Source organism: Lolium rigidum, chromosome 1 (genome assembly GCF_022539505.1).
Source record: "Lolium rigidum isolate FL_2022 chromosome 1, APGP_CSIRO_Lrig_0.1, whole genome shotgun sequence".
NCBI lineage: Eukaryota > Viridiplantae > Streptophyta > Magnoliopsida > Poales > Poaceae > Lolium > Lolium rigidum.
Genome location: NC_061508.1, coordinates 354,028,546 through 354,038,653, shown reverse-complemented (window position 1 = coordinate 354,038,653; position 10,108 = coordinate 354,028,546). Strand labels below are relative to the sequence as shown.

The 10,108-nt window shown below is 48.7% G+C and overlaps 1 protein-coding gene across 1 annotated transcript; it reads left to right on the top strand.

Annotated features, from left to right (window-relative positions):
* The first annotated feature begins 420 nt into the window (after window positions 1-420).
* Window positions 421-4,197, top strand: LOC124665427. Its single transcript, XM_047202846.1, has 4 exons — window positions 421-803; window positions 885-1,008; window positions 1,089-1,323; window positions 4,037-4,197. Exons 1-4 carry the CDS (start codon window positions 421-423, stop codon window positions 4,195-4,197), a joined length of 903 nt encoding a protein of 300 aa, XP_047058802.1.
* The last annotated feature ends 5,911 nt before the right edge of the window (window positions 4,198-10,108 follow it).

Here is a 10,108-nt window from a genome sequence, read left to right as displayed (position 1 = left end):
AGGCAGTAGCCGCACAGTGGGCGCTTCCTATTTGCCCTTCCTCCGCTACGGGCTGGAGATGACGTTGCCGACCGAGTTGAAAGAGTGTCACTTTCCGGTAATGGATGTTTTGCCCGCATCCGTTACGGATTCCATCGAAGGGTTCTTTTGCGCCCACGTGCCACCGAGCGCCGTCATGGAGTCACGGCCGCATACAGCCGCAGGTAATCGTAGCAAACACATGGGCTTTGTGCTTGTATTAATTGAAATAAAAGAAGCTCGCTGCTGCGTGGGCTGTATGTGGCAATTGGGACGAATCCCTTGGGCTCTGACCGCTTTGGTGTCAGACCAGAATTCCCCGCAGCCCAATTCGAACCGATCAATAATGCTAACTCCGACATCGTGGTCGTCTTTCTTTTCAGATCGATCGACGCGGAGGCGATGCCGACATCTTCTGCGTCGATGGAATCCCCGACCATTGCTGCTAGTGTCCCAGGAGGGTCCTCGGACGACGGCGGCGGCTCCAGTGGGCCGGCGCCGGTGAGGAAGAGGACGCCGGGTAGATGGAAGAGGATCCCGCGCGTCCTGACACCGGACATGCAGGCCAGACTTCTGCTGGGGGGCATGGATTTCGAGAAGAGGAGCCGGTGGTTCCTGCAGAAGGCCGACGAGCTTGAGGCGATGGACCCCAAAGGGTGCGACTCGGAGGAAGCCAAGATCGGCTTCTTGGCCTTCCAAGTAGAGGTAGCAGCCTCCTACCGCAAAATCGCCAGAACCAGGCCGCAAGATATCGTCCTCCGCCCCATCCAGCTCAGCGACACCAAGTAAGGAACACCAATTTCTCGACGGTCAGTTTGTTCGTACAGATCAAGCAGACCATGCTAAGCACCTTACTTCACCTGCAGGGAAGAGATGCTGACTGCTGAGGAGATGGAAGCACGCTTCGCTGAGTGCAAGGGCTCTCATGTAGCACAACTACATCACTTTGCTGAACTTGCTTTGAAGCATTACAATGCCAAAAAGGCAGAGGTATGCATCCAAAACCTATATATCCATATAATTGCGTTATTACTTAGTTCACTAATAAGATCGTGTTACAAAAATGGCAGCACAACAAGTTTGATCTTGCTCAAGCCTTGACATCCAACTACTTCTCCGAGGCCTGTGGAACGACATATGCTCATGTCAACTTCACAGCCATTCCCCAGAACAATCAGAGCGATCACCTGATGAAGAGACTCTTCTTCGCCGAGCTTATGCTAATACCAGAACTCCAGTTATGTGAGGATGCCGAGCCTATGCGTGTGCTGCAAGTCTCCACTATTGACGATGCTCCTTGTTTTGGTATGGTGTCCGAATCTCTTGCTATGTATTTTGGTGTCGCTAAGGTGTTTACCCCTATGAGCTAAATTTATAGTTATGCATTGTCACCATTAGTCCTGTCACTAGATGTATGTATTTACTGTTTAGCAACCAACAACGTGCTTCTTGGTGACTAAAGCTCTCATCTTTATTAGGGGCCAATCAAATTTTTTATATTATACTGACCGCAGACGGCTAGACACTCTTCGTAGTTTCCTCCTGTCAGTGTATTCCTTTTCTAACCCCCCTGTACCCCCTTTTTTCACACCTTGTACGGATGGTATGACTACCAAGTCGCTTCGAGTAATATAACAATCGGTGGGGATTTATGCCCCCCTCCAATTCTCGAAAAAAAATGTTACTGACTCTTGGTCCTTACCGATTAATGGATCAATGTAGACATCTTAGATCTCCTTGTTCTGCTATCTACATCATCAACAACTACGAATTGTGGCTTTGTCAAATGTGTTCTATGCTGACTGAATACATTATACAAAGAGCAATTTAAATGTTAACCTATGCCATTCCTCGCTCAACATGATGAGTCAAATCATGGAGAAGCTGCCTGTAATTTTTCTCTTTCTCGTTCATTGAAACTAATCCTTGACATGAATGAGGAAGATCACAATATTATGGCTGCTGGATTAGATCTTAAGTTGTAGGATGATCAATAGGGGTATGAGGCTTGAGTCCCCAACTCCCCATTGGCATGTTCTGGATAAGCGTCATTGGCGCATCAGCAATTGTTGGATATACGTAGAAAGGGATTAGTATGAGAGATAGATTATGCTGGCCTGCTTTATTCCTTGCTAGTGCCTGGCATCATATAGCCACAACTTACTCCATTGAGTTTAGATAAAACAAAATAATTAACTTGCAAATAACTAAGTTAATCCGAACTTCCTAAAATAAAGAGTCGAACGTACCTCTAGTTTGTTCTGGCTGGATTGTTGGTGCGCCCCCACCATCGGCTCTGGTGCAGAGCTCCTGGGGAGGCAGATAGTTTCTCATGCTCTCAAAAGAGGAAACTAGCATCGGTTGCTTCAGCTTAGGAAACTACTAAGCGTCCCCCGGGGGATTTGATTCCCCGGCCTCCTGGTCCCCGTGCTGACACGTGTCATTTTTTGCTGCCGGGTAGCAAAAATAAAGCCCACTTTTACTTCAATGTAGCAAAAAAACGGTTCGTTCACGAAGCGAAAGAAAAAGACTGAGCTCGCCGGAGACCTCGCCGGGACTTCGCCGAAGACCTTGCCGGAGAGCTCGTAGCAAAAAAAATATGTTATTGTAGCAGAACTGGATAACATCAGAGACATCAACATGGAACTCGTCGGAGAACTCATTGGACCTCGCCAGAGACCCCGGTAGCAAATATATTATATAATTGTAGCAAAGTTGCAAAATAGTTGTAGCAAAAAAAATATTCATATGCTGAAAGTCGCTGGAGACATCAACGAAGACCTCGTCTGCAGCCGGTAGCAGCGCCGCCCCAAGGTTGCAGCAACTCCATCCACCAAAGGCAGCGACGCCCAGAACTGATAGTAGCAATGCCAGATGCCAGAGGTAGCAAAGCCGCCTCCGCCGGTAACAACACTAAACACCTAAGGTAGCAAAATCGGCATTTACCAGTAGCAAAGCTAGATGCCCAGGGTAGCAACACCCTGAACCGCCGATAGCAGCTCTTGAAGTCACGCGGGGCAACCGCATGTAGCACCTCTGGGGATGGAGATGAGGCGCGGAGCCATTGGCCGGAGCGGGAGCAGACAGCGTGGCGCATGGCGCGTGACGTCGGGTCAAGCAGGGGCGGGGCCCTTGCACAACGACGAGCTCCAGAACGAGGGTGAACTAGACTCGGCGGCCGGCCATGAGTCGCGGCTTGCGGTGGCGTAGCGGGCGACGTTGGTCGCGGAGGTGGCCGGCAATGGGACAAGGCGTGCGGTGGCGAGCCGGACGACGCTGGTCGCGGCGGCCGGCCATGGGTCGCGGCGCGCGGCGGCGCGTCGTCGGTAGATCGAGCAGCGGCGGCGCCATGGGCTCCTCGGCGCCGGCGGCCGGCCAGCCTCGTCGAATCTCCCCGTGGTGGCTCCTCGTTGCATACAGTGGGGGATTGATCGGGAGTTGGAGAGAGATCGAGATCAATCGATCTTTGGGAAAACGAGCGGAGGAAGAAGGAGGCGTGAGGATAAGGTGTACTGGTGGGACCCACGACTTGGACGGGACACGCGTCGCGCAACCAAGGCGGAGGCGGCGAACGCTTCATCCCCGGGGGAGATGAATCATTTTCCTTCAGCTTAGCTGTTGGACGGGTCCTGGATGGACTATTGTGCAATAGGTTCTGGTCACTCAAACAGGTGTTCCAAAATAGAAAACTGCAACAGAAAGCCCTTTGAACAAAGAATTCTAGAAAGCTCTTTGAACAAATTAGTGCTATATATGCAGTTTGCTAGTCTAGGTCTGCTGTATGTTTTGACTGTATGAATACTGCTTTAGTTGATAGAGAATTCTTATGTACTATCATATAGTACCATTTATTGTGGCAGCATATAGATATGTGTGGTTGATCTAAAATATAGATATGTGTGCACGTGTACTTGAACTTAGTAATTTGTGCTTGTACTTTAACTTAATGATCTTGAAATGGAGGGAGTAATATATTTTGAAATGTCATAATGTGTCCTTTACTTGTGTTGCTCTGTAGGTGGATGCCACGAGATACGTCGGAGGATCGATCACAAGATGAGGGAGGCTATGGATTATGAGCGCTGCCATGCATGCTGCGCCATTCTCAAGCATCCAAAAGGAGAGAGTTTTGAAGGAGGGCATAATAGCACCAGGACGCCTTACTACTCTGCAACTTAAGCCTGAATTGGTAACTGTTGTCATGTGTGGTCACTGTGGTGCGATGAAATAAGTTAATTCTCATGTGTGCTGTCTGCATGCATGCTTTCAATTTATAGAGGGTTAACATGGGAAGGAGATTTCATGCTCCTGAGCACCAGTGCTCCCGCCACGTGCCATTGTGTGAATCGTTGAAAGTCTGGGTTTCCTCGTTGTAGAAAAGAGAAATACATCCGGCCTTGTATGCAGGAACAGTGGTTCATGGGAGGCGGTGGTTGGGAACAGTGGGAGGAGTAGATAACTGATCAACTGTAAGCATTAATGAGTACACTGACTAGTCAACCCGAATAGAAAATTATTAGAACTCAGATACTGATAAAAAAATGAGATCTAATATTATTAGGCTTCTACTCAACATCTCACTAATTGGTTGTCAACTTTACCTTCTTAGGATAGTTTTCTTTTTCTTTTTCTACATGTAATTATTTGTATCGATTTTGGCTTTGGCCTTTTTTATTTAATATAAAAATCCACACCTAGGGGTTTTCCCTAAGGTAGAATTGTAAAAAAAAGATCTTTACTTAGCGACGTTTACCAGAGGTAGTTACGGTGCCATTTGGGACTAAGGGCATCTAGGGCCGAGACCTCTAGATAGGGACATTTCCCTATTTTACATTTTGTGTCTACTTTTATCCATACAAATGTAAAATAGGGAAAACCCTAGCCAAGCGAGACGATTCAAACTGATCGACGTGTCCGCTTGAGGGGCAGATTTGCGTCTATGTGGACACGTCCAGACGATTATCTATGTCTGCCTCATCCCGGCCTGGCCCATATGGCCATCCTATCTCCTTCCACCTCCCACCTTCCTCGATTTTTTGTGCACCACCCGCGCTATCACAAGGCGACCTCCGTCAGATTGCTAGCACCGTGTTGCCCACTAACGAGCTCGTTGTGGCCTGGAAGGCTGGAACTACCCGTTCTTAGCTCGGTGTGGCCTGACGTGGCCTGGAACGGAAAAAATAAGTAGTGCAGTTTGATTAGGGGCAGACCTATATGGATAAAATATATAACGAAACAAATTTTATCTCCACGACTCGGCCCAAACATACTTTTTCTTTGTCCATTTGGATCTCACCCGGTAGAGCCCTCACTTCCATCAAAACTGGTAAAACTATACTCCCTCCGTCTCAGTTTACCAGCCTTCCTGTATCCTTAGGTTACCAATTTAACCTATATAATTTAAATTATATAATGTAAAAAATTATATCATTAGAAAATAGAAGATCTAAACTTTTTAATGATATAATTTTTATACCATATAACTAATACTAACTTAATTAAATATGTAGCTAGGGATAGGCGTACGCCTAATAAACTGTAAGAGAGGAAGTAGACAACCACTTCTAATGGAACTAACAGCCCCAAACGAACAAACTGTAATAATAAGAACGATCGACAAAATAAACGGGAGCTAATCACTTGTTGGGCAGTCTAGGATTGATCTCAATTAGTGACGTGACTCTCCAATGGTCGGCAGCTGGCAGAACGCTGCCATGCATAGGTGCAAGAACACGTGTTGCACCTCATTAAATGCGCACTTAAAAGAAATACAGCTAGGCTGAAGATACTTAGACAAATACCGTAGGAAGCTGTTCGTGTACTACCAGCATATGAACAATCGGATGGACCAACCGAAGAGAACGGACGGTGCACAGAGCTTGCACATGGCAGGATCACTGATGCCCGAGTGCCAAAAGCACTTTTCGGTTAACATGAATAGTTCTGAACCAAGTATGCTTCAAACCAGGAACCCAGCGATTGTTCCGTGCATGGGACCTCCCATGCACGATTTCATTAAGTATCATTGCATTTCATTGCGTGTGATAAAATGAAAACACAATGAATCTCAATGAAATTTGATGAAACACTGTGGCGCGAATCTTAAAGTGAGGAATCGATGGCACAAAGATACATGTGACCTCCCGTGCACGGGATAAGAGCATTTTTGTTCAAACCAGTGCTTGTTTCCAAGGTGAATCCTTGTTCTTGCTTATGAGTCTTGTCTCATGAATCGTCTTTGGACCAAGTAATATTATTCATAATTGTTGGTCATTGTATCTGACTCCGTATCTCTACACAACATATCCAAACCTGTAGACATCCCACTTATCTATCTCTTATTATTATTATCTTTTCTTCGAAAAGAGAGATATAATCAGATACAATTGCTCCTTCTGTACTCAAATTCGTCTCTGATTACCAGAACATCCCTCTGTCTGCCCCATGTTAATCTCTGCTCCTTGTGTACTCAAATTCGGCTCTGATTACTCAGAAGAGATGTACTGCCGGGGCTAACTGAATTCTGCTGCTCCTTTTTGCAGCCAGGCAATGTCGAAGGCTCGTCAGCAGATAGCGGATGCGACCGGCAAGTCCATCGCATGATGTCCCTGTTAGCCGCTTCAATCGACCTGAACTACGCAAGGCACTCTGTCTCCTGCACTTTCCTGTGACGAGACCGCAAGGGGAATGACTTCTTAAGTTCAAGGCTGTTCCCTCGGGAGGTGTGTGCTGTCGATGTAACGACTTCTGTCTTCAAGTTCTTACAGGGCTGAATTGGATTAGATATCCTATATAGTGCTGCGAGTTACCCCACTAATTGTTCAATTACTCGCAATTTTGGCAATGTTTCGGGAGACTGAAACAAACTAATTCTAATATCATAATTGGGTAAAAGCGTAATTGAAATAAATCTCTCCAGCAGTTTATCACCTGTGGAAATATTTGCAAGTGACCTCTAGACCGTAAAGTTAATCCTAATGGTTGCTCACAAATTCCCGCATGTAATTTTGTTGCGTAAAAGTTTTCTTGCGGCAGACCAACCATCATTGTGTGCTCACTTAAATTTATCTTCTTGATGCGGTGTGTCTTATACATTTAACATTTGGGCGAAGGAAACCTGCTTAAATATAATTCACTCTGTTTCCTTTCGTGTATTAGATGTAGTATCAATGGTTGTTGCAAAATATTAACGGAAGGGGGCTCAGTACACATTTTGGTAGACTTAAATGATTTTTTGTGGTCTATAAGCCATCACTTGTACGTCATAACACTGCCGGTTTGATCTTTCACCAAATATATCATAAACGTGCAAATCTCGTAGAACGCCTAGCGTTTGATCGTACTAGGCGTCCACTTATTATTCTTAGAGCATCTCCAGTCGCGTCCCCCAAACCGCGCCGGATTGAGCGTTTGGGGGACGTGTTTTGCTCGTGCCGCGTTTGGGGGACGTCGCTCCCCAGCCGCGTCCCCCAAACGCCGCCCCCAAATGAATATTTGTGCAGGAAAATAAAGGTTTTCATTCAATTTTGATTATATATTACAAAGTTTGAATGAAAACGGCTAGATTTCATCTAAACCTAGGCTACCGACCGCCCGGCGGCGCGTTCGACGGCCCCGCCCCGTCGTCGCCTCCCCTACGCCGCAGCTCCTCCTGCGCGCGCCTCCTCTCCTTGCGTTCGGCGGTGGCCGGACGGTGCCGCTCCCGCCGATAGTCCTCCTCCGCCCTCCCCGCCGGGCCGGCGGGAGGGAGAGCTCGATGGCGCGACGACTCTCCGCCTCTTCGCGGGCACGGGCGTCGTCCTGGAGCTTCTTCTCCGACTCGAAGGACTCGACGAGGGCGCGTTGCCGATCGGCCGTCTCGTCCGGGTGCGGGGCGTCGTCGTCGGACTCGGTCGAACTCGTCGTCGTCGTCGTCCTCGTCCTCCACCTCGGTCTCCTCCGCCTCGGCCTCCTCCTCCATTGGCGCCTCCTCCTCCACATCCGTTGGCGCCTCCATCATCGCCGCCGCATACGCGTCGGCCGCCGCCAACCGCTCCGCCCGCCTCCCCCATAGCGCCGTAGCGCCGACTCCCGCTGTCGACGCTCCTCCGCCGTCGCTCGCTGGCTGGAGCTCGATCGACTCACGCCGCCGGCGCTCGATCGAGTCACGCCGTTCACGAACAGCCGCTGCCGCTCATCGCGCCGGCGCCGGCGCTCGTCGGCCCATCGGCTGCTCCATCTCCTCCCGGCACCGGCGCCGTCGCGCCTCTTGTCCCGTCGAGGCGTCGAACGCCGCAACGGTGTCGCACCGTCGCTCCTCGCCACGCCGCTGCCGCCGCGGCCTCCTCGGCGGCGGAGCGCGGCGGAGAACGCCGCAAGATCCGCCGCTCGCTCGCGCCTCACGCCGGCCGGCGGGCCTCCTCCTCGAGTGCCTCCTCGAGTGCCGCACGCCGCGGCCGGCTCGTCAATGGAGGAGACGGCGGAGGGAAGTGGCCATCGCCGGGCGGTTCGCCATTGCCACCGGTGATGGAGGAGACGGCCGTGGAGCGACGAGGGCTGTGTTTGTTGCCGGCGGGGTGTGGTGGCTACCATTGATGAGCCGGGAGACCTTTTATAGACGCCGGCGTCGGAAGAAAGCGCGGGAACGGACGAGAAGAGGCGGGAAGATCGCGCGGGAACGGGCGGTGGCGTGCGAACGCCGGCGACGCGTGGAGGCCGCGCAGCGACCGACGAGACGTCTCGCCTGCCCTCCGTCGCCATTAAGGCAAAGATGCCGCCGTGTGTCACCGCGCGCGAACAACTTCCGTCGCGAGGTAGGCGACGGTTAGGTTAAAATTAATCGTGCCGGCCGACGCGTCGGCCCCGCCACTCCCCGCCTCGCTGCGTTGTGTCCGGCGTCCCCGGAGCGTCCCCGTGGGACGGGGACGGGCTCGGGCGCCGGACACCGTATCGGGCCGCGCCGGACAAAAAAGGGCTTTGGGGGACGCGGCTGGAACGCTTTTTTTGTCCGGCGCGCCCCAAATCGCTTTGGGGGACGGTTTGGGGGACGCGACTGGAGATGCTCTTAGACAGCTTACTAAAATGACTGAATAAGCTTGTATAAAAGATCGATTGGGTTTCGTTTGGCCTTTAGCATAGCATTGGTGTTCGTTTGCCATCATTACCGTAGATGTGGTTTTAATACACTTATTTTTAGTGATATTAAATAATGAACAACCGAAGAACTGTAGCAGGAATATTTACTAGAATTGACAAAAAATCTGTTAAGCAAGTAAAATGTTGACTATTTTTCTCATGTAAGCATGGATTTTTTTGGGACATCATGTACATACAAAAGAACTAGCAAACTAACTAAAACAAGTTTATTTGATAACTAATATGAGCAGTCGTTTTGGATGGCTGTGTAACAAACTATGAACTTTTAGTTCTTTTGTGTTTTTATTCAGAATTGAGATGTGTAGAAGTATAACAAAAACACTAAAATGTGTGAGGCCATGGATATTTGGAGGACCCTGTTGGGGCCACTCCCACCTGCAAACGGACCGCGGCTTATTTTCAGTCCGCGGGCCGCCGCATTCGGACCTAGACAAATCGAAATACGGTCTAAAATGCGGGTGGACCCCGGAGACGACCATACAACCCTATAATCATGGGTGAATCCTATACACCGAAGTAGTCGGTGCTGACCGGTCCCGGACACCCCTTTTTGGGCCAGGCCGATTATTGTGTTGCATACTCTTTTGGTTTTCCTTTTTCTGTGTGGTTTTCTGTTTCGATTTTCTATCCGATTTTCATTTTTGACCGATTTTTCTTCCTTTTCTTCTTTTACTGGTTCAAAAATATTTATATTCTTGAAAATGTTCACATTTTTAAAATTATCAGATCCAAAATTTGTTCAAATTTTGAAAATAGTTGAGATTCAGTTTTTTCAAATTTCGAAATTTGTTCACAATATTAAGACGAAAATTGTTTAGATTGAAAATTTGTTCAAATTTTAAAATTTGTCGAAATTCGAAAAAGTTCAGAATTTGTAGAAATTCAAAAAAATCAAAATATTCAGATTTAAAATTGTTACTTTTAAAATGTTTGGATTAAATTTTTCAAATTTAAA